Source organism: Prinia subflava, chromosome 6 (genome assembly GCF_021018805.1).
Source record: "Prinia subflava isolate CZ2003 ecotype Zambia chromosome 6, Cam_Psub_1.2, whole genome shotgun sequence".
Classification (NCBI taxonomy): domain Eukaryota; kingdom Metazoa; phylum Chordata; class Aves; order Passeriformes; family Cisticolidae; genus Prinia; species Prinia subflava.
In genome coordinates, this window is record NC_086252.1 from 16,279,105 (window position 1) to 16,304,174 (window position 25,070).

Here is a 25,070-nt window from a genome sequence, read left to right on the forward strand (position 1 = left end):
CTTACGCATAAAACTTTATAGAACATGGAATCCCTTTTTCTTACTCTACTTTTTCAAGATCTATTGCTATTATCTCATTAAAATTTAGCTATTTTAATGACAACAGTGAGAAAGATTCAGATCCAGTAAAGGCCATGGTGGTGCATAATAACTGATGTATTTTTTCTTTCTAAAAACAGCGGAACCGATTCAGTTCACCAAGAGCATACAGAACATCGTTGTGAGTGAGCACCAGTCTGCAACCTTCGAGTGCGAGGTGTCTTTCGATGATGCAATTGTGACATGGTATAAAGGCCCCACTGAACTGAGAGAGAGTCCCAAGTACAGCTTCAGAAGTGAAGGTCGTTGTCATTATATGACCATTCACAATGTTAATGCAGAAGATGAAGGTAAAAATGCATTAAACATTTATGCTGGTACAGTTTTTTATTTGGTTTGTTTGTTTTTGTGTTTTTTTGTTGTTTTTTTTTTTGTTTTTTTGTCTGGTTGTAAATGATAAAAGCATATAAATATGAATATTCTTGGCTGCTGCAGGTGTGTATTCTGTAATTGCTCGTCTTGAACCAAGAGGAGAAGCAAGAAGCACTGCAGAGCTCTATCTCGTTACTAAAGGTTAGCAAACTTTCTAAACAAATTTGTGATCATAACCATATGCAAATATTTTTGTTTGAAGCATTATTCTGAAAAAATCAATAGTTCTAAATTAAATCTAATATTCCTTTGCAGAAATCAAACTGGAGTTGAAGCCACCAGGTAAAGTCCTCAAGCAAGACTGGTACAAGATCTTATCTATACTCTATCATAAAATTAAAGCATTGCTCTGCTTTTTAATTATTTTCAAATCTTTTTTTCCTCGTTAGAGTAAGTATAACCTACATCCTATAAAAGTATTCCTCATCTACAGACATATGGAACTATTATTCTCATAAGTAATGGCAATGAATATTGAGATAAACACATACTCAGTGACATTAATAGGGACCATATTTTGTACAATATGGAATGCCCCATTCTCTTAAACACAGAAGTTTATTTTTGTTTGAATTGCTAAGGAATAGAACAATAAAGACATACCAGTTAATAGATAGGATCTTCTCTGTGCAACTGGAAAAAAATAACCAAGGTGGTAAAATAGGTAAAAATCACCTCCTTATGGTATATAGTGATCTTCTTTTTTGAATGTTCTTAAAAGCCTACTCCAAATGTTGCAAGAATTATTTAGAAATAAAACAACATTGTATGGGCTCGCTGGCTGAACTGAAAGGTCAATACAATTAGTTATCTGTTGGTTGGCTAGCTTATACTTGAGGAGCAAGCTACTATCCTTTTATGTTACAATTAGATGAAAGCACCATCAACTAGTGCTCTTGAGGAGAGAACACTGAATTTTTTTATTGGTAGTATTTATTAAGTCAGTTAAATGTTTTAATTTTTTAGATGTTCCTGATGCCAAGGTTGCAGTTCCACCTCAAAAGCCAGCTGAAGGTAGGGTAACAAACCATACATGTTCTATATCTGCACTGAACCTGAAGGACAGTGGGAATCTCAGAGAATAATCTTAGCTCAGCAATCAGATCTAGTTAATTGTCCCTGTGAGCAAGTCTTCACTTGGATAGGCTTCTTTTTTGTGTGGAAGGTGAAAACTCTGCACAGGTAGTGGTAGGAGTTTAATTCTCTGAAAAAGAGTCCTTTCCATCATGTTTTCCTATCAGTCTGTTGTTCATTTCATCTTCCTTTTATTTCCATCTTACTCTCTGATACTTTCTTTTCCAAATTTTCATCTCTCCTTTTGGCCACAAAAACAAACAAACAGAAAAAAACCAACGAAAAAACCCACCTTTTAAACAGTCTTAATTACTGCCTTAAAAATATTCTTTTAAAGCCAGACGTTGAATTTCATGTTTATGGCAAACAGTTTCTCCCCAGGCTCTGGTTTTGGACAACAAACAGTGTTTATACTTCTGTTACACCCAGTAGCAGTTCAAACTTCTTGGGTTTATTTCCAGGATAATTTGGTAAATGCTTGCAGTGGCAGCAGGAAGGGAAAGATTTGATACTTAGATGAATTACCAAAGACAGGAGAGTGGCAGCAATGACAATAAAGCTGAGAACATTCAGGGTTCAATGAGTCTAAAGGTAGACTGGGGTTTCCCACTCATATTATATTTATTCAGCTGCTGGGAACTCTCAGAATAAGCACCATGTTTGCTTTTACTCTGCAGCTGCAATAAAACCATATAATCTGTTTTCCCAAACCAGGAATTTTCTTCTTTTACAAGGAAATAGCAAACTTAAATTTTGTTCTAAATATTTCATTTTTCCTACAAGCTGCCCCTATTCCCATTCTTCTGCCTCTTGTTCCACCTCCAGCGGAGAAAAAGCCAGGTAAAAGTCCTTACAGTATTTGAATACTATGTTCATGTTTCCTTATGATAGTTAATATTTGGAGTTATTTTTTGTTTGGCTTTTTAGTGGTTCTTGAGGTTTTTTAATTTAAATTTTTAAATTTATTATTTTTAAGCAGAGAAAAAGGTTCCATTAAAGAAAGTCCCCCAAAAGGTGGTTAAAAAAGCTCCTGAAGAAGTCCCACCACCTAAAGGTAACTTTTTTCCTTTGTCTGAAAACTTTTTTTAAAAGAGTAAAATTACCTTGTGGAAGCGAGATGTTTTGTTTTGAAATAACTTGAATCTATCACAATTGTTTGATTTCTGCTTTATGTTAAAAACCCACATTTAAAATCCAAACTGATTGTGACTGCTTAAAAAATAGTCTCTTCTTTAAACCATCTGGGAGGGTGAAATAATTCCACTAAATGTGAACATCCAATATGCCTTGCAAATTCCAGACTGTGATATGAAAAATCAATTTATTTATTTTAAGTTCCTGAGGTGCTACCAGAGAAGCCCAAAGAAATTTATGAAGAATGGGAAGAAGATTATGGTGAAGACCATGACTACTATGTCAAAGAAGAGGGCTATGATGAAGGGGAAGAGGAATGGGAAGAAGCTTATGAGAAAAGAGAAGTGACTTATGAAGAAAAAAGAATAATTCATGAAGAAGGTATTTGAATTAACATGTGTTTTTATTTCTTCTCTTTTATCATATTTATTATTAAGGCTCAACATTTTGAAATAGGCAACATTTTTTTGGTTTTGTTTTTGCTAAAATAGCTATAAAGATAATATGCTGGCAAATTTTAAGTGACACCTGATGATAACACAAGATATCACAAGGTATGGGTGCAGATAGGAATGGATACATTAGAAATTCAATGCCAATGAACCTGGCAGGACTTTAATACCTAATATGAGTTAGTAGTAGTTAGTAGTAAGGATATGTGTTATTTTTAGGTTTTGCTATAGTTCTTCTTTCATCTTCTTTCATGCTCTAGATAAACTTGATTTACTTAAATGTTTCACACATTTATTGATTGTTGTTAATGGCTGTATTTTGCAATTTCTCTCATGCTGTAACTGTCTTGGAGATTAGTAACATGAATGCCTCTAGGAACAAAATTTGGCTCTGATGAGAAAACATGAAACATGGAAATAAGCAAAACATTTTACTTCAACAATTGGATCTCCAGAACTCTCTGTTTTTAAAATTCATAAAGTTGCAATGGCATAACTAATACCTTTCTGTATACAGAGCCTTTAGAGAACATACTTTTTATGATTAAGTGATATTATTTTTTTTTTAAGTGACTGAAGTTCCTAAGAAACCTGTGCCTGAGAGAAAACCACCAGCCATTATAGCTGAAAAGAAGGAAAAGAAGGAAGTAACTGTTCAAAAAGGTATGACTTTCCCACAAAACTCACTGCAGGCTAAGATCTCTCATGCATCTCCTTCAAGCTGAATGGTGCTGGTTAGTCACATTTCCTTGGAAGGAAGAAAATTCTATTTATGTTGGACAGTGAGGTGAGCAAGGGTCATGACAACCCGTTCTCTTCTCCCACCTCATATTTCTGAGCTCTCTGCTCAGAGGTGGTTGAATCAAAACAAGAATTGATGGTAAAATCAAACTGAGCTTCAGTTATCCTTCCTTCTCCCTGTATATTAGCCTTGGACATGGGTTTAACTTTTAAGAAATTAAATGCTGCCCTTCTAGGAAGTGTCTCCCACTTAGATCACTGCATATCTTTCAGGACAGGGTGGGCTTCACTGCTACCACTGTTCACCACCAGTAAACAATACACTGAACAGAGCAAAGGATGCACAAGGTTTACAACATCCTAAACAGAAAAATGGCCAGTTCTGTCTGGTTCATATCCAGAAAGGAATTTGCCTGATTACTTAAACAACAACTCTATCTGAATTACTTGCAGTTGTCAAGAAACCTGTTGATGAAAAAGTGGAGGTAACCACCCAGAGGGTTGCAGAAGAAAAAGTCAAAAGGGCTGAGGGTAAATACTGTTTAATTATCTTAATGTCATCTTTCCGTATAAGTTGTGGCTTTTGTTACTTAGCTGATCTGCATATGTTTTGTCTCTACTTAACATGGTCTGATCAATTTTCCAGTCTTGGAAACATCTAATAACAGCTTCTGCTGAATTCTTTAAAAAGAAGCTTAAAAGCTTTTCAGGGGAAAATACTAAATGCAAGTATTAACTACCAATGCTTTAGGAAAGGAAGTGTATGTAAAATAACACTGGGTGAAATAGTGTGTTTCACTCTAAGCTGAAGATGTGAAATCCCCTTCTTGCTTAGATTTCCATTTTGACCCATCTACCAAGATGCCTTGGTTAATAGTTCTTTGGTTATAAAATAAAGATGCAGCCTTATTCTCTTAGTAGCTACTTCCTTTTGTGCAGTATTTCCCCTTCTGCAGCAGGGTTCTGGCAGTTGCAATTCAATAAGTATCAGGAAATGACCTGTGTGCTAAATGCCCTGAGTGCCTTTAGAGCATAGCAATAAAAACAAACAAACACATTCCTTATATTGCTTTGTGTGATTCTGAGAAGCCTGGCTGAGCTGCTGAATTAGATTGCTTGTCTTGTTTGTTGTATTTTCAACATCACTGATAGATATCTGTAGACTGATTTTGATCTCTCTGCTGAATGTTTGACTGAGTAACAAAATTATAATGCCAACAGTTACCAAGAAAGTTCTGCCACCAAAACCCACACCAATGGTCGTTGAGGAGAAAGTTATGAAAAAGGAAGGTACAGATCAGCATCTTTGAATTGCAGTTTACACTTTTTTCAGCACCCAATATGTTTCTGTGCTTCTTTGGAATATGTGAGCCTGTGTGTATGTATTTGGATCCGTAGTAGTAGTCGTGCTGTGACTACTCAGTGTTTAATTAGTATGTCTACCATGCTTTTCTTTTTTATAAAGTCTGTTTTTAACATATTTGTGGATAGCCTTTTGGTTCTTGTTTCAAGAGCCTACAGTCACACTGCAGTGTGACTTAGCTTTTTCTTCATTTATTCTGCTTGCTGGCCTATCCTTACATAGTAGGCATAATTGTATTCCCATGCCCAAAAACATCTTTGAAGAACCACCTTTAGAATTCTTCTGATGTACTATTTCCAAAAGCCTGTGCATGCATTTTGTTTCAAATGTTTGGGTTAAAGGTGTCTGTGTCTTTAGTCTTCAGTCTTTAACAAATACTAAATATTATACTGTGTGCTTGTTCTGTGTTCAGTATTTTAGAATATGAATACTGACTGTCTAAATATGTCTAAGACTTTAATGTGCAATACAGATAAAGATTTGACAAAAACTCACATGCTGAATACCACTAATGTGGATCTAGAATATTAAATACTAAAACAAAATCCTATCTTTAAAGTACCAACAGTAGAAACATGGACTGTTTCAGAAGAAAAGATGTCAGTTTCTGTCCACAGAGAAGAAGAGTATTCATATGATGTTACAGGTATGTACAAAACCAAAAATCTGTGTACCCAAATCAAAACAATCTATCAATCCTACTACACTTTCTTTTGACCTATTTTTATTTATGGCAGATTACATATTTAGACATATTGTACATTTGTCTTTTAGTATGCCTTGCTTTTTTGTCCATTGTGTTATGGAGCTTTAGTTTTATTTTGCTTGATAGATGGAAATATTTCAAGTATTTTATCTTAATATTGTTTAAATACTTTTCTTTGAAGAGCCAACAGAGCTTAAGAAAACAGTTGAAGAAAGATTCTTTGAAGCTGTTTACCCCATTGAAGGTAGTTTGATTAAGGATGGGAGTCTAATAAATGTTTGTTTGTTTGTTTTAATTTGAATCAAAATTCATTGTGAGATTTGCACATGCTGTTTATTTTCTGCATTATTTTTTTTTACATATTAACAAATGGCTTTCAGTTATGATTGAGTACTGTACACATATAATATCTTCTTAACATTTTTCAGATTTAGTATGGACTTTGATATTTCCTTTCTCAACATTTAATATCTTTAAAATTCCTATTGTAGCACATAGGGAGGTTGAGGAGGAGGAAGAAGTCGTTTCTACAGAGCTCGAGATCTCTCACGTTGAAGGTGAATAAAGTCTTTGCATCAACATCTGCTCCATTTTTCTGAGCTTTCACGTTATCTGTCTGTAACACTGTTTACCAAAGGATAGCATATCACAACTGAGATCTTTCAATTTCTTTATGGCTCTGCTCTCAAAGCTTCAAGCTTTACTGCATTTCTATCTTATTCTTCTTCATGACTGCTTTAAACAATCCCTTTAATAGCTTTTTGTGAGATGGGTTTGTTGTAGCTCTTTGATAATCAGAATAGTTTTTTACGTTTAGTGTTTGTTTATATACCATGTTAAGAGTAGCCTACTGTGGTTTACCAATTATTTTAACTGTCTCCTAAATGACCACCACCTGTCTTTTAAAGTGCCTGAGATACCAAAGAGGCGTGTTCCAGAAGAGAGAAAGCCTGTTCCTGTCCCTAAAACAGAAGCTCCAGCAAAAGGTATTTCTACTGTTCTAGTAAAAAAGAAGGAAGCAAAGCCCAAACAAATTTTCTTTATTTGTATTATTTTTCATATTTTCTTAAATATATTTAGGAATTTACTCTTATCTTTGTTTTTGCACTATCTCCTTATGCATTATTTGATTTCGAATTGTCTGTGTTGCACAAGTTCAGTTTTTCAATTGTGCTGTAACTTAGCTTATAGCTTGAGTTTGTCTCAGCTTGGGCCCTTCTCTTAACTGTCTTGTGCTTATTATTTCTATTTAAATTGTGTGACTTTTGCAGGCAGGTGTGGAGTGTTTTTACTACAAGAGAGTAAAATGAAAGGTGCTAGTGCAGTGATTTTAGCATAGGAGTTTTATACTGTATCCTAGTGTCTTTCCTGTGTTGTCCACATTTGTCCAAAAGGCTGTCCATTGTATTGTGTCAGCTGCAGTGCTCAGCTCCTTGTCCAAGCACTGTGTTCATTGTATAAAACAATCTTTGATTACTCAGATCTGGAGTAGTGTTCCAAAAACTAAAGATCTCCTACTTTAACAATGTTTTCCAAAGTGCCTGAAGTGCCTAAGAAACCTGTTCCAGAAAAGAAAGTTGCTGTTGCTAAAAAGGAAGTGGCTCCCCCAGCAAAAGGTACAGCATCTTTTGAATGTGGGCTTTAACCTGTTCTGTGCTGTTGTCCTCTTTTCCTAACTTCTCTTATCTTCTCCACACTTATGATAAATGTAATCTTTGCGTGTTATGTGTGAATGTCTGTTCTCATCTCAAGCGTTCAAAAGCCTTAGAAAGATTACTTAGATCAATTTTAATACCTTTAGAGTTTTTGAAGAGCCTAGGAAAACTGTGCCTGAAGAAAAAGTACATGTTCCTTTTCCCAAAGGAGAACATCTGCATGCCAAAGATACACTTACTGATAGAGTGTACACTGCTTGTTGAGTTTTATTTTCCTGTTAGTCTATGTGTAAGCATGTTTGTGTTAGAACTGACATTTTATGCATAATTCTCCACCATAATTGTCCACCCATGACATTTTTTAAAACCTGGTAATATATTCGATCAGCTCATTCTTCACTTAAGGAATCAGTCTTAATGCATTTGATAGTCTTCCAGCAACTGGTTTGATTTTGGTTTTTATCAAATGTATGTTGCTCTTGTCATATATCTTTGTGTGTTAAGTGTATGAATGTGTTATGTGGTGTGTCTTGATATTCTTACAAATGGATTAATGAAATCTATAATACTCCAATAAATCTTTGAAATTTAGAATTCAGTTATCTTATATTTTATGGTTTTTAAGTGCCAGAGGTTCCTAAGAAAGCTCCTCCAGAGAAAAAGGTTGCTGTTCCAAAAAGAGAGGAAGCTCCAACACCTAAAGGTACACTTAAAAAAATAATGTCCTTTTCTTATTATCTTAAGCATCTTTGGATTTGATTGCTAAGTTAATCTGGTTATACTGGTACTTCATCTACGTTAAAATATATCTTCTGTGTCAGTTTTGTGTATAGGTGTGCTGTAATTTATTCTTTAAAAACTTGCCAATTTTAGCTAATTATATTATATTATAATTGATATCTTTAAAGTGCCAGAAGTACCTAAAAAAATGCCATATGTTCCTAAAGTAGAAAGTCCCCCTGCAAAAGGTATAATATAGCTCACTTTATTATCATTTATTGTAATCTTTAGACCATTACATTTATCTCAATTTGGTCAACTGTCATGTTTGGTAAGTGTCATGGGTTAACGTGGAGAACATGTCCATGTGGAATCTTTCTCAACGTTTTCTCTTACATGATTCATGTGCCAGTTTTTACTTCAAATGTGCTAAAACAAATACTTTTTTTAAGTGCCTGCAGTTCCTAAGAAACCTGTCCCTAAAGAAAAAGTATCTCCTGCTGTTCCTAAAAAAATTGAGGCTCCTCCAACTAAAGGTATGCTTTCCTGTAGAATACAAGGATATGCTATTTCTCAGCTTCTGTCTATATGTTTCTGTGCTGTTATTAGTCATTGATTTGTGCTTCCCCTGTGAGTTCTGCTGTTCTGATTTAGACAATGAATCATTACAGTCTGTTGTATCTCTTATGCAATACTTATGTAGTATTCTTTCTAAATATTGAATCTCTGTTATATGTTATGTGCTCCATACCCTTCTTTGGAAACCTAGATTTAGCATTTAAAAACTATGTTTTCACAATGGAATTGGAAAAGCATACATTTAATATCATTATCTTTCAAAGTGCCTGAAGTGCAGAAGAAAGCCACTTTTGAAGAAAGAGTACTTATTACAGAAGAAAGAATATCTGTGGCCATTCCAGAGGAAATCCCATCACCTGAAGGTACACTACAAACAGACAATAGTGAGAAACTTGTGCTATGCCTGCAAGTCTGTTCTAATATCAAGATCAAAATACAGCAAAAAATTTTGATAGTTCTCTTGTATGAGATTTGTGTTGAACTGCAGGCAGTTAAAAGCCTCCTAAAGTGTCATTTACAATTTCACTCTTGCATGTCAGGACTCCACCACATTGACCGAAATGAAAACTCCACTATTGAATACAATGATCTTCAGATCAGGGCCTCATAAATTTGCAGGAGCAAATATGGATGTATTGTTTATTTTAGGCAAATTAGGGCTGTAACCATCCATTTGTCACACTCACTACAAAGCTCTCTGTAGTCCTGAAGATAAAATACTGCTTCCCTCTGCAGTGTTAGCTTCTCACCAGCTTTCAGTTCACATTCTCACAGTCAGGGAAGATTGACATCAGTTGTCTTAAGTTAGTATAATTCCACATAATACCTGCTTCAAGATAATGGAAATCAGCATTTTGTCTGGTTTTATAGCCCATTAATAACTATCCAGTCAAGACAATTTGCACCTTCCTTTAAAAACCATAAATGAATTTTTAGAAGAAGATTTGGAACACATCTATCTAAAATATAGACCTGCAAATACACATCCGTATGGATACATGAAGTGTTAGTTTCTGTTTGTCTCCAGAACTAGTTGAGGTTTTCCCTGACACAGTCACCTTTGTAGATGAGTACATGCCAGGATTTCCTTTCAGTCCTTGATCTATCCATCTCATTTTTTCCTCTTCTCACTTTCATACAGTTGGATCGAGGAGTAACCTCTAACTCTTTGACTCTTGTTTCCCCCCCTTGAGCTGTTGTGATGGGTAAATTTGGGAAGCTGAGACATTCTGATGAACTGACAGTTGACCAGTGAATGGCATTAGACACAACACACAATAGGGAACATGGGACATGGACAAACCACATAATTTAGAACAAATCCTACATATGTATGTGCATAGCACTTTCTGGGTTGTATGTATATCTGTCATTGTCATATAGAACTTCTAAGAATTGGTCTTCATCTTCTCTGTCCATCAATCCTTCCCTGTCTTCATCTTTCCATCCACCAAAAATACTAAAACTAATAATTTTCCTTAAAGAACCAACAGTTGAAGAATGGTCTGAAGAAGAAAGAGAGGAAGTATCTATTTCCATTCACAGAGAAGAGGTTTCTGAAGGTATGACAACAATTCAGGAACACTACACAAAAGCAAAAAAGTGAATTTGGTCTGTACTAAATAGATAATTTGGATTAATATCTGTTTTATTCATAAGGAAAAATTCTACTACAGAAATAATTTTTGTAACTTATACATTTTAATTTTAATGTCTACAACTTCTCTTGCTCGCTTTTGAAAAGTGGAGTAGCTAAACCTGTTTCAATACAGTGGAAATAATAAGTTATGTCTCTGATAGTGAGTTCTATCAGGACTTCTTTCTGTTTACAAAAATCCTCTTCCACCAGGTTGCTTGGATAAAGCAAATGTTCTTCAGAATGTTACAATGCACTGGGGTTCCTCAGATAATTTCATTGTAAAATAGCTATATTGTTTCCACCTGTAAGTTTATTGGTGGGCACATATACTGTGACGGACAGTAACACTGACTGACTCAGTTTCTATGACTAGTGACACCACATATTTTTCCAGGGACATCTTATTTAAGGAATATTCTCAGTATTTGAGAAAGAAGGTTTCTCAAAATGAACAAATTTCAACATCAGTGAGTCAGTGGACAGAGGAATGGAGCATTTTCAAATTCCACACAAATTCAAGATGAGAGCTCCGTCTCTGGGTTCCATTTAAGTCACTTGGGGTGTTTCCATTGGCCTCAGAGGAAGCAGGATGGCTGGAATGTAGATTTTAACATCCCAGAAGAGTCTATTAATAAAGCAAACTGTTTATTTTTGAGTTACGAATATTTTGTTGCTTACCAGGGCCATAAATACAGAAATATATGTCAAATACCTAAGTATTTTTATATTTTACTCTTTTTAAAAGTGACAGAAGAAGAATCTTACTACATAGAGGAGACGGTAACTGTTCCAAAAAGAGAGGAAGCCCCACCTGCAAAAGGTATAAGTTCATTTCACAACAATATATGAGTTGTTTCTTAACATTATGTTCCCACTACATGTGTATGTCCATTTCTAGTATATTTGTATGTGCTCGTGCTATAGTGACACTACTCCTCTATGTAAAACTTGTATTGTAATCTTTTAAAGTGCCTGAGAAGCACAGGAGAGCTGTCCCTGAGCCAAAAGTCCCAGCTGCTCCTAAGGAAGCTCCAGGAGTTAAAGGTATAAACCAGTTCCTCAGTTGGTTGCTGTGTCTTCAAAGGGATTATGTTTGTCTGACTGTCTTGCTGTACATGTTGACATAGGTGGTGTCTTCTCACAGTGATGAGTGCTGTCTCAAACCCCACCTTGTAATTTGAAAATTACTGTTTGTGTTAACTCAGCAAAACGCATTGTGTAGTAGGCAATTGCAAATATTACACTTTAATATTCTTTCTCATCTTCCTTCTCATCTTGCTCATTTTTCTAAAGTTCCTGAAGTTCATAAGAAAGCAGTTCCTAAAGAGAAAGTGCCTGTTCCTGTGCCTAAAAAAATGGTGGCTCCACCAGCAAAAGGTATAGCAGTGGTTTTTTTCCTATTGAAAAAAAAAAAGCTTTTTTGCTGCATTCCATCTTTAACATATATACCTTGGTTGGAGATTGTGTTGTTGATACAACATACATCTCCAGTATCAAATTTCTTCAACATTAAATATGTTTTGTCTGTTTGTCTACAATGACACCTGTGACCTGTGCTGTCTTAAAGAGATTTATATGTTATTGTATGTTATTTATATGTTATTTCATCTTCTGTCTTACACCTGTTGATGAAATCAACAAAAAAATTTGATGAAATCAAATTTTCTAAAGTTATGCAATCTTTTTTAAGAACCTGCAGAACCTTTGGTGCCCACTTTTGAGGCAGAATTGGAAGAACCTCCAACAACCAAAGGTAAACAGATTATCACCATGGAGATTTTTTTAGTTTGGTCTCACAGTATTTGTGTTTAGGCATTTTACTTAAATACAGTTTTGTTTGTTGGTATCTGCAACCTTTGTAGAGATCTCCCCTTTCTTTTGACTCTACTCATTTTGGTGCTATGGATGTAAAGGATGCTCTTCAGCAGTGTATTTTTGTTGCTGTTGAAGTTCACTTAGCACTTTTTTAAAAACAATCATAATAAGTAAAAGAAACATATATCTTAATTTCAAATATTGTAATTAAATATTCTTGCACATTATTTTTAAGTGACTGAAGTGCACAGGAAAATTATCACAGAAGAAAAAGTTGCAGTTGCTAAAAAAGAAGTGGCTCCACCAAAGAAAGGTATATAAATTTTCAGTTACACAAGAGAAGTCTTTTTTCAGGATAATGGTTTATATTTCTGTCTAGTTATCTAACACAGACTCTATTGTTCAGTGTTTTCTATCTTTTTTTTTTTATTATTTTTTTATTTAAAGAAATATCAAGTCTCTGATTTGTGTTTTGTCATCTGCTTACGTTTATGTACTGTGATTAATTTAACATCTGTTACAATAAACCTTTTTTTAAAAACTGCTAGCAATGCCCAAGAAGCCTGTGCCAGAAGACAAAGTACCTGTTCCAGTTTCACAGAAAGTGGCACCTCCACCAGCTAAAGGTATACAAGTTCTTTTAGAAGTAGAGGTGACTTTTAAATGTCAGACATCCATATGCATCATACTCACAGTCTGCCAAGTTAATCAAATCTGTCTATTCTGATTTGGTTATAAATGAAAAGGACCTTAGTCTTTTCATTAAAAATATTGCTGAATGTGGCAGAGAATAGTCATGCACCCTCATTCTTTGCATTTTTAGCTACTATTTAATTTTGCTGATCACTCTGGATGCTTAAATGCTTGCAAAGCTGAGTGACAACATTTACTCAGCGAAAAAAAAATGAACACAAAATTTGAAAAAAAATGTCAATGTTTATAATATTGTCAATATTCAGTGAAGCATTTCAAACTTACAAATATGTTCTCTGTTTCTGTGCTTTTCTTATGTTTGGTTTTGTCATGTACCCTGTGTGTGGTGTCCTGTCGTTTAACTGAGTTTCTGAAGAGTTTAGAGACAAAATATTTACCTCTTACTTTCATCTTCATTTCATCTTACTTGGTGATATGTGAATATTCTGTTCCATTTTTATTTGTCTTGGCCTGTATATCTATTACACTAATATTAGATAAATTATTTTTCTATATATTCTTTTTATGTCTCATCATTTTTGTGCTTTATTGTATTTTCTTTTAAATAGTGTGCTGTTTGCTCCAATTGTCTACTATTCTTTCATGTGAATTTCAGAATATGTGTGATTTCTTTTAGAAGCTAGTATTCTTACAATTACTATCTTTAAAGTGCCAGAAGCACAGAGGAAAACTGCCAGAGAAGAAAGAGTATCCGTGGCTGTTCAAAAGAGAAAAGTGTCTCCACCACCAGAAGGTAGTCCTGCCCATGGATTATTCTATGAACAGGTTGTGCTCATGTAAGGCTACCAGAGCTTCAGGCCTATTCGTCTGGCACATCTCCTGAGGTTCAAATTTAGAATTACAGAATCATTTAAGTTGGACAAGACACTTCAGGTCACTGGGTCCAACCATTAACTTTACACTACCAAGTCCATAATTATGATCCACTGTAGTCCCAGAGGAACTTTTATGAAGTCTTTGAGAAACACTAGAGACATTTTTCCCAATTACTCTGGGTGTGGGTGGTGTCAGGAAATAATAGTTATTTTTCTAGGAGACTCAGATGGGATGTTTATTATTGCACATGATATTACACCAGAAAAAATATTAATGTTAGACTCTGTCTTTGAAGTACCAACAGAAGAAGAACACTGGGCTATTTCAGAGGAAGTATCCGTTTCTCTCCACACAGAAAAGGAGATTTCATACACAGGTATGAGGACTAAAAAGATTCTGTATCCAAAGTTACATCTTGTCAGCTAATAAAAAACCCAGAGAACATAAAACAAAATTTCATGTCCTTTGCTATTGCCAGTTTATCATGAAAGTGAAGCTTGTAGAATAACGCAAGACAGTATTTCATTCTTGCAAAATGTTTAATTCTTTCCTCTTGGTTTACTGCTGTTCTTATAGTGGAAGGCAAATTATTTCATTAGGTCCTCCTTTTTAAATCTTGCCAGCTGTCTGACCTTTGAGTGGAAACAGAAGACAGTTTTTGCTTTCATCAAAATTAACATGCTTTACTGTTCTGAAAAGACAGACAGTCCTTTCCTGTTCTGTAAAAGCAACTCCTCACCTAAATCTAAAGGTTAAACAAAAAACATTTAGCTCTTCTGTTTCCTACATGGCTGAGACACTTAACCCAATCCAATGTAATAGATTTGCTTGTTCAACAGTCCACAGTCTTAAAAAAGATTATTGCTCTTTCACTTTTGCAGACTTTCAATTGATTTATGAAAAATAACCCACAAGATGCCTCACACTTACTACTTCTGCATCTGATACTGTTGATAAATGGCATTATCATATTCATATCATGAAAGATTAATACAGACAAATCGGTGTGAAGTTAAATTATCCATTTAGTCTCCAAAGATGGGGGACAAGCATACTATGAGTGCTAAGAATATGCTGAAAGATGATCTTTGGTTCTTTGTAAGGCAGGTGTAATATGCTATCTGGTCTGGAAAGAAAAGGGTCAAAGCAGAAGGACATTAAATTCAACAGTTCTCCAATGGGGTACCAAACAGTGGTGTCTTAGCTGGGAAAAAAGAATCCAAGGAACCTGAGCTTTCAGAAAAGGGCACTCATGCAAAATGCAGTTTTTGTTTTCAAATCCACCAAAGTACCAGTTCCGACCAGTTTTAGTTTAAGATTTCAAATGTCAGTGTACCTGGAATTTATAATTAAATATCAAGGAGGACTCTGCCAGAAAGTACTTAGAGAGCTAATGAGTCTTCACATCACCTCAAAAATAACACCAAGCATCAAGGCTTGTGGCAGCCACTCATCCATGCTCACTGTAGCTTGCCATGAATAAAGCTTCTATAAATTCTCAAATCTGTCACTGACAGAATGGATTCCATCTCTTAAGGTCAGAAAAAATCTCAAATCTGTTAAGAAAAGGCCACAGTTATTCTCCAACTTGGCAAGTTTGCCAGATCTTAAAATGCCAAGGTGATTTTCTGTGCAGTTTCCAGTTATATTGGTCAAAAAATTTCCAAGACACCTGCCTCAGAAGACCCACACACATCTGTAAAAGAGAATATGCTGCTGAAACATAACATTCTTTCCTGCATAAATCTTAAAAACTGAACATATCCATGTCTTAATCTTTTGGAAATGCTCCTGCTTTTACAAGGAATGGCTCCTTGCCATGACAGAACAAGCAAGTCACTTCATAAAGTAATTGACAGAAGAGGAAAAACACCTTCATTACTGAGCAAGTCATTCTTTTGCTTTTAATTAGACCACAGCTCTTATCTATTGTTAGTCACTCTCAAAGTTTTTCTCCACGTGTTCCTTCACCTTCATCTAGAATTTCCTGTACAAATCTTTTGTTGTCAGTGAATGAGGATTTTAATCTCTTCCTGAGGTAATGCAAAGTACCACTGCTGTGGAGAGGAGCTGCTACAGAGAGCAATGAGGTTTATTGATTTTGTAATTGGATGGCTCTGAATTTTGAGTTCAGCCCATCAGCAAACTTAACTTCACTGCTGGCAGCAGGGAATGAAGCAGGAATCATATCAGCTGCTTACATTGGTATCTTGAAAAGTTTGTTGTTTCTTAATTGAAAGGAAGCCTAATGGCTTCCCTAGCTACACGCCCAATGACAATAAGCATGCTTGTCTTTTACATGTCAGCTACGTGTTTGTAAGATATCTTTTTCTGTTTCTTGCCAAGAATACTTTTGCTTTTAAACAATTTACACCTAAAAATTCTTAAATGCCATTGTACTGTATCTTTTAAGTGCCTGATGTACCAGAGAGGGCTATCACTGAAGAAAGAGTACCAATTTATCCTCCTAAAAAAATGGCAAGACCACCAGCCAAAGGTATACTGGATGGCATATTGAAATACGGTGTAAATGTTTTTTGTGTCTTGTATGTTCCATGTACAGTGAGTACTGATTTGTTTTCTGTGGAATGTTCTTCCTTTGGTTAATTCTTAGTTGACTATGCCTTGTGATCCTTATTATTAATAAGATATGTGTGCCAAATTTTAAGGTTCTTTTAACTGGTATCTTTTTAAGTGCCTGAAGTACGCAAGACAGTTGCCCGAAAAGAAAAAGCGTACGTTGAAGTTCCTCGGTATGAGGAGGAAGAGGAGGTTCCAAGGTACGAGGAGGAAGAGACCACCAGGTACGAGGAGGAGGTGATCCACTACAAGGAGGAAGTTCACCATTACCAAGAAGTTAGTCACTATGAGGAGCAAGTTCCTCAGTACGAAGAGGAAGAAGCTCCTCAGTATGAAGAGGAAGAAGCTCCTCAGTATGAAGAAGAAGTCATCCATTATGAAGAAGAAGCTGCTTATTATGGGGAGGAAGTTGCTGAATATGAGGAGGAAGAGCCACAGGTTCCTCAGTATGAAGAGAAGGCTCCCCTACCAGCTAGAGGTATATTTTAACTGTAGGGGTTTTGTGAGAAAAAGTAATATCTTTTCAGTCTATGAAAATACCAAAGTTCTGTTTTAATTTTTTGCAGTGTGCATTTTTAAGGATGTTTATTGATTATTATATAGTGCAGAAAACATGTGATGGCTGTATATCTACTCTTTACTACTACCTCCATAAATTCAAATGTTCTGTCATACGTGTTCATTCCTCTTTCATATGAACTCTGCATAACCTACTATGGAAATTTAACCAGGCTTAATTTCATCCTCATCTGGGGTCCAATTTTGCGATCAGGCTGTGCTTGAAATACTTAAAAATGCTTCTGTAAAGTCTGCAATCACAGACAAAAAATATATTTATCTAGAAGTTAGCTAAGGTACATGAAAACTAGTGATTTAGGAACACTGAATTATTTTCAGAAATCTTAGAAAGCCCTATGGTTGATGTTTATTTCTATCTTGAAGGGAAAAATATACTTTCATGAAAAAGAAAAAAAATATCCATATTTAAATAATCTTTGTTTCAGGTGTTTACCTTCGGATTAATTTTATGGTATGGATATAAATTTTCTACATTGTTAATACAAACAAAATATTCAGTACTTAGGAGAGCTAGGTCATGCCAAGATCTTGGTAATATAGCCTTTCTGCATCATAATATAAAGATACGGATCATGTATATCCAATTTTCCAAAGTTACATAATCATCTAAGAGTATAATTTCCACTCCTCATCCAAATCATTCCAGAGTGTCTTTTTCCATCAAAGAAGTTCACAATTTCTCTTGACTAATTAATAAATGTCGAAATTATGTCTAACATTGTTTGCAGTAGGAATTTTGTCATAGACATAAGATGAGGCTGTACACTACAAAAGCCAGGTTAATGCTGGACAGGAAGATTAGTGCTGGCTGAAATTTCTATTGAATTTCTCATAGTAGCTAAGTTTAATCCGTATGTGCTCCAAACTTTCTTTGGTATGCTCAGAGCCAGTAGAATTATTCTCCTGCCATTTTAAAATTCATATGGACATTTCTGGGGTTTGGAGTACAAACAAAAGTTTAGATATATTTTAGATGAAACCTTTGCCTCACTGCAGTTCAAGGAAAAGTCTGTTATTTCAGAAGAGTAAAGGGATTTTTTAAAAAGCATTTAATTTCCCCAACAAATTGTGGTATAAACTTCTGGGTACTTATAATGGACAGTTCTGTGCTTGAAGTCAGTTGATAAACTAGATGTGCTTGGGGGCTTTGCGTGCAGAAAGCTCTTGGAAATTTTTCGGGAAGAAAATGCAGTCAGCAATTTAAATTTAATATCTATAAAAGAATATGACCAGATACAACCCATTACATGCATGACAAGCATTAGGAACATGTTTTTAATAGCTGGTTCAAAAAAGTCAAACTCTGAGTTAATCTTCTGATCAGCAAAAAAGCCCTTGAAAAAATTTTTACTGATGGCCTCAATGGCTGAGCAGAGAGAATGGACATAATAGCAACTAATATGATGTGTTTGTTACCTTTTTTTTGTCTTAATGATAAAACTCTTTTAAATCATAGCTGTTCTTTTGGAGTATGTGATGGTTTTTTGCATGACTATGTATTTGTGATGTTTGTTTGAACTTTATGTTCCTCTTGTTATGGAAGAAAATGCCTAAAATATTAATGGTATCTTTCAAGTGCCTGAGGCTCCCAAGAAGCCTGTTCCAGAGGAAAAAGTACCTATTCTGAAGAAAAAAGAACCTCCTCCAGCAAAAGGTATATACCATCTCTTTATGTTAGAAGACATCCTCTGAAAATGTAATTCACATTATTTTTCAGATGCCTTAATTGCTTATTACTTATTTCTGTTCTTTTTGGAGAGGGGTCTTCATAAGAAATATTTGTGTTGCTGTCTTTTTTGTTTCATTTCTGTTTTGAGTAGTTTATGGTTTATTTTTTTTAACCAAAATCATGTTTTTTGAAGTTCCCGAGGTAAAGAAACCTGTACCTGAAAAGAAAGTCCAAGTGCCGAAGAAGGAAGCTCCCCCAGCTAAAGGTATATGCAGTTCTAATTATCTGTGTTCAGAAAGATCTTCTAGCAGTCATTTATCTTCTCACGTGTTAAAAAATAGGATAGAAAAAGGATTTTTACTCTTAAGGACTGTGGTTCTTTCTGTTTGTGTTTAATTGTTTTAGTGTGACTGGTTTGTATGTCACATTGTTTCAGATTTTCATGCCAAACTCAATATTTTATGATATCTTACTAAGTTCCAGAAGTGCCAAAGAAACCTGTGCCAGAAGAGAAGGTTCCTGTTCCTGTCCCAAAAAAGAAGGATGTTCCACCAGCCAAAGGTATATGACTTGATACAGCTCTTGACTGAATGTTAAAAAAAAAATCAGTCTTTTTTCATATGTGATGTAGAGTGAAGAAAGTTTTCTTTTCTTGACAGTTCTTTGTCACCCAACTTTATTGATTTTTATCAATATTCTTTAACTTATGATTCAAAAATGAAATTCTTAAGCTGCAATAATATTTTTTCAAGTGCCTGAAGTACCAAAGAAACTTGTGCCAGAAGAGAAGGTACATGTCCCAGTGCCTAGAAAAGTGGAAGAGCCTCCACCAGCCAAAGGTACACCATTTTCTGGTTCAACTGTGTGATTCTATTTTTGTTTCTTCATCTTTATAAGAAGATTGTTACTGGCAGTAACAATCCCATTCTTCAAACTAACGTGTTTGAACCATTCCTGAGCTGTTTGATCAGGACACTGTTGTGTCTATGTCTGTCAGTCATAGGGTCTATCCTTACTCTGTGCTTTGAAAATGTCCTTGTGTTTTGTATTGTCCATGTCTTTTGGATCTCATGTATCTAAATCTTTTTAAAGGACTTGCTGTTTCACAAACAGATTGCCCAAAAGATAAAAAATTTACCTAAATAGCCAGCCTTTCCCCTTAGCCTTACCACACCAGTTTGTAGTTCTGTAGTCTCTGTGTATTTGTTAAGTTTACATCTGTGCATAAATCTGTGAACATAAAATCAATGTTACCTTTCACACACAACTACATTTTACCATATTTGTGTAGTTATCTTAATATCAGATGTAGTTATCTTTTTACTAGGTTTTATGTTACACTGAAAATTAATTCCCTAAACAAAAATGTCTTTTAAGTGCCTGAAGTGCCGAAGAAGGTTCCAGAAAAGGCAGTACCTGTCCCTGTACATAAAAAGCCAGAACCTCCACCAGCCAAAGGTATTGCTTCCTGTAGCTGAACGTGTGGTTAATGCTTGTTCTTGTTTCTGTGTGTTTGTTGTTAGAATTTAACTGAAGTGTTGTAGCAGTGTGTGACAAATGTACTGCTATTTCACAGTCTTTAGCTTCTGTGTAAGTTATGTCTAAGTCTTCTACTATTAAAAACTATCTTTAAAGTGCCAGAAATACCAAGACGTCCCAGTGAAGAGGTATCTGTGTTTGTTCCTGAAGAAGAGGAAAAGGTTCCAGAGATGCCAGCAAGAGGTACAGCATTCCTTCTTGAAGATTATGAGAGCTTAGTTCAATTCATTAATAGATCTTCATCTCCAGTGATTGTTCTAAGCTTGATGTAGTTAACCTCCTGAGAGGAGTTGTCTTCTTCTTCTTTCTGGTCTTTGTGACTTTGTTCTGTAGTTTTAGTCGTTTTGATGCTCTAAAAGTAATTAACAATTTCTTATTAAAACAATATCTTTAAAGTGCCAGAGGTGCCCAAGAGAGCTGTCCCAGAAGAAAAAGTACCTGTTGCAGTTCCTAAAGTAAAGAAAATCCCACCAGCTAAAGGTATATCACAAGTGTATGCAGATAATTCCCCTCCCTCTTATTTTTATATTTCAGTGGAACCTAATTTTAACATTCAGTGTATACCCATGTGGATTCAGGTCCTTAGTTATAGCTTCTGCTATAACCCTGCTGCTTCCCCGCCGTGAGCAGTGCTAGGGCTCAGACAGGGCTTGTCTGTTTTGTTACTGACTGCAACCGGCTGAGAATCAGGCCTTGAATGATCTGCTTTCTTCCACTTTAAGTGATTACTGTGAATGAAATCACTCCTTGTGATATTATCATCCAGAAATAATTTTTAAATTATTTAAATTTTCTTTAAACAAAATAGCTGAAATTAAATGTTATGGCCCTTTACCTGTAAATTCTTCAGTTTAGGGAGATCACACTTACATGTGCCTTGAGAATAAGCTAGATTCAAGGGTTTTAGCAAAACTTAGGAAAAAATAACATCAATTTACAGCTGATCATACTCATAACCATCTCCTACCCTATATGTGAAATTCAAAGTGGAGGCAGACTATTGCAAAAGCCACTGTTGCATGCCAAGCAGATTGTACCTCAGCAGCTGAGTATTTTAGGGAAAAAGAAAAAAAAGAAAAATAAAATAAAAGCAGAAAATGAAAGGTTCTTATATGAAAAACCTTAATGCTAATAATCTTCTTTAAACTCTGGTTTCTAGCATATATTGCTAATATATTCTGTTTGCAATGACACTGAAATTAAAAATTGGGCAAAAGTACTAATTCTCATATAATCCTTGTAACCCAATTACACATTGGTGTTTTCAGGGAGTAATAAATACTCTGTATTTTCCCCCTTTTTATTTCTATTGTTAATTTAAAGTTGGTGTCTTTGTGTTTTATGTTATGGGTTTTTCTCTGTGATGTTGTGAAAGTAAAGTTCTTAAAATAATATCTTCAAAGTGCCTGAGGTTGCAAAGAAGGTTGTGTCTGAAGAAAAGGTTCCCATTTTTGTTCCTGAGGAAGAAGAAGAGGAATTTATTCCAGAGGAAATTGTACCAGAAAAAGGTACATGATCTTTTCTTGGAAGTCACTCATGACACCTTTTGTGTTCATTATAATTCATCTCTATTTCTTGTTCTATGTAACTCTTATATATGTTTGGGGGGAGTTTGTGTTCTTGTTCTATGTTTTTGTCTTCTTTTCTTGTTCACACTTTTACTGCTCCGAAAGTAATTTTAACAAGTGTTTGCAAAATAATATCTTTAAAGAGCCAGAGATTCCTAAGAAACCCGTTCCAAAGGAAAAAACACGTGTACCTCCACCTGAGAAACTGGAACTTCGTCCAGCAGAAGGTGCATGTTAACTATGTGTTGTTATTCTCATTCAGTGTCTCTGTTTAGTTTGTTTGTTATTTATGTTAGCTTTGTGTCCCTGCTGCATTTCTGTATTGATATCTCAGAGTGCCTGTCAGATTTCTAGCACAAAACAAGTTCTAAAATTTTTTCAATTGCTCAAGAAGTCTGCCCATGGGTGTAAAGTGTCTTTTTGTTTCAGTTTCTGTTTCATCTTTTAAAAATACATTCTGCAGATCAGTTCTTGTTATGTCTCTTTGTACGTGTTTTCTGTTCTCTTTCTCATACTACTGGTGACATTCTTAAAATAACATGTCTTTAAAGTTCCTGAGATGCCTAAGAAACCCATTCCTGAAGTGAAAGAACCTGTTCCTAAAAAGGTGCCGGCTCCATCAGCCAAAGGTACTGCAGATTTTAAATGCTGTTATGGTTAACTGATATTATTCTTGATCCAAGTTGAGTTTAGCAAGGGACACTTTAGTATTGCTGTCCTGTTTTGTATTTGTCACTATACTATTTGTTTGTTTGTTTTCCTCTCTGTTGTTCGTAAACTTCTGGCTTTGTGTCCATTTAAAAATTGTGCAAAAGAACACTGAAGTTAGGTCTTATCTTTAAAGTACCCAAGATGCCCAAGAAAGTGGCTCCTGAAGAGAAGGTGCTGGTTGCTCCCCCTGAAAAAGTGGAGATTCCAGCTGCAAAAGGTATACATACTCCTTATAATTAATATTTATGCTAGGAATACTCTTGACCACCTTCTTTCTAAGTTCTGTGTCTGTTGTACAAGACCTTTGTTTGAATTTATGTTACAACTCTTCATTTTCAATGTTTGCGTTGTTGAACCATAAAGCTCTGTTTCTTGTGCTTTTCTGCTTACACTGCTCTAAGGTGATTTGGTGTTTTTAAATTCCTAAACAAAAATCTGTATCTTTAAAGTCACAGAGGTGCGTAAAAGAGCTGTGGCAGAAGAGAAAGTGCAAGCTGTTGTGCCCAAAGCCAAAGAACCAACACCAACCAAAGGTACAGATGTGTTTCTTCTTATTTCTCCCAAAGAGATTTTTTCCTCCTCATTCTAAAATCTTTTATAATATATATTTTTTTCAGAAACATGGTTTTATAATTAATGTAACTTATGCTTGAGGTTATCTATTCTTTGTCGATCTTTGTCAGTGATCTTGGGTAACTGTAAAAAAAACAAATTTAAAGAATTGTCAGGTAGTAACAATAATGCTGTTTCCAAAGTGCCTGAAGTATCCAAGAAACTTGTACGGAAAGAAAAAGTCCCTGCTCCTGCACCTGTGGTGGAGAAGTATGAGTATGCCTACGAAGAGTATGAGAAGTACGAGATGTATGAGAGCATTGAAGAGTTTGAGAAGATTCAGGAAGCTGAAGAAATTGAGGCATACGAGGAACCTGAAGAACCTGTGGGATATAAGGAAATTCTGGAACAGGAATATGAAGCAGAGGCTGAGGAGAAAGATGTCTATGAAGAGTATGAGTTTAAGGAGAAGGAAGAGATCTATGAGAAATATGAGGAGGTATATGAGGAGGCTTATGAGACCAAACCAGCTATAGGTAAATCAAGTAATGACTTTGTTCTTATAGTGTGTTGAGTTTTCAGTTACTGCTTAAGCCTCCTATGGGTGTTTATTTATACTTCCCTTGTTTGTAGCTCTATGTCTGTCTGTTGCTGGTAATGATAAATCAGTTCAAAGGTTGTCTCTGTCCTAGTCCTTCCTAAAGAATTCCCTTTAGGCTAAAATGGGAGGGTTCCCTATCTGACTGCCTAAGAGTGAACTAGTGGAGATATAACACAAGCAGAGAAAATTTTAATCTTCTGATGTAATTCAGCTTCAACCTGAATTACTTTATATGCATTAATATTTAATTCTTTTGTCCAGTTTAGCTCCTTTGAGTTACAAAGATATTAGGACTCATGTAGAACCTTCCTTCCCATCATTTAAATTTATGATCACAGTATTCCTCACACCAAACAGAAAGTGCATATACAATGTACCAAAAAGATGTACATTGATATTTCTTATTCCATTACTCAAGAATTCTGAGATGACTGCGCCCTTTTTTTTGCATAAATGATGAGATGGTTCCTCTACAAATGAGTGCTCTGCTTGATGTCTTCATATCTGTTTGTTCATAAATAACTTATAATCCATAATGACATATTTTTTAAAGTGCCTGAGTTGCCCAAAAGACCTCTGCCAGAAGAAAAAGTACCTGCTCTTAAAAAAGAAGCTCCACCAGCTAAAGGTATATCATCCATCAGATAAATTTGAAAACACAGCCTTCTGCATGAGTCTGAATCCCCAAATCCAGTTCTTCACCTCTTCTGATTTGACTGCTAGACTCTTAGCTTTCTTTCACAGTACTGTTAAAGACAGATTACTAAAAAAAAATATATTATTTCTTTAACAAAACAAAAATCAAACAAATGACTTCTTAGAGACAAGGGGAATGAAGTTAGTGCCTTAATTTAATTTTTGCCATCAAACATAAGTGATATTTTAAAGCTAATATTTGAAACTAGTTTTCTGCTGAATCCTAAAAAACTAGAACTTTCTTTAACCTAATGATATGCTGGAGCGTGTGCTATCTTAATAGGTATTCTCTGTATCAGGCTTTATGAAACATGTCATGAATAGCAATTGCCAGCAAGTGCTAGAGAAGTTACTGCACTAGTCCAGAGTTCTGTAATTTTCAGTTCATAGCACTAAATTTGCCTAAAATTCATTTATTGCTGACTTTTGTAGTTATTTCTCATATGAACTGTCAGAATGAAGTCAGTGGGAAAAGGTTGATTAGTTGGCTTGTTTGTTGTTACAGAAAAGCTTGGAGTTAATTGATAGGAAATTGAAATCTTACCATATGCCCAGCTGCCATTAATTAGAGCTGATAGTAAATGAAACCTAAGTGTTAAGGTTTATCCCAATCCAAAATTTATCCAACAACAGCAGTGTTTTTCTTTCACTGAATACTGAAACTCCAGCTGCATTAATCCAAGCAAAATAGTCCAG

At 35.2% G+C, this 25,070-nt stretch overlaps 1 protein-coding gene across 1 annotated transcript in view; it reads left to right on the top strand.

Annotated features, from left to right (window-relative positions):
* Positions 1-25,070, top strand: part of TTN (titin) — a 237,978-nt gene that overhangs the window by 84,846 nt on the left and 128,062 nt on the right. Inside the window, 37 exon segments of the mRNA XM_063399870.1 lie at positions 180-389; positions 535-612; positions 727-753; positions 1,438-1,485; positions 2,329-2,385; positions 2,522-2,599; positions 2,881-3,060; positions 3,702-3,794; positions 4,326-4,403; positions 5,094-5,162; positions 6,433-6,498; positions 6,850-6,927; positions 7,480-7,557; positions 8,222-8,299; positions 8,769-8,852; positions 9,159-9,257; positions 10,380-10,457; positions 11,280-11,354; positions 11,504-11,578; positions 11,828-11,911; positions 12,225-12,287; positions 12,898-12,975; positions 13,680-13,796; positions 14,160-14,255; positions 16,293-16,376; positions 16,575-16,937; positions 18,615-18,692; positions 19,185-19,268; positions 19,460-19,546; positions 20,085-20,165; positions 20,643-20,726; positions 21,650-21,754; positions 22,366-22,443; positions 22,659-22,742; positions 22,975-23,058; positions 23,281-23,613; positions 24,232-24,306. Of these exon segments, the coding sequence (XP_063255940.1) occupies positions 180-389; positions 535-612; positions 727-753; positions 1,438-1,485; positions 2,329-2,385; positions 2,522-2,599; positions 2,881-3,060; positions 3,702-3,794; positions 4,326-4,403; positions 5,094-5,162; positions 6,433-6,498; positions 6,850-6,927; positions 7,480-7,557; positions 8,222-8,299; positions 8,769-8,852; positions 9,159-9,257; positions 10,380-10,457; positions 11,280-11,354; positions 11,504-11,578; positions 11,828-11,911; positions 12,225-12,287; positions 12,898-12,975; positions 13,680-13,796; positions 14,160-14,255; positions 16,293-16,376; positions 16,575-16,937; positions 18,615-18,692; positions 19,185-19,268; positions 19,460-19,546; positions 20,085-20,165; positions 20,643-20,726; positions 21,650-21,754; positions 22,366-22,443; positions 22,659-22,742; positions 22,975-23,058; positions 23,281-23,613; positions 24,232-24,306 (3,687 nt within the window).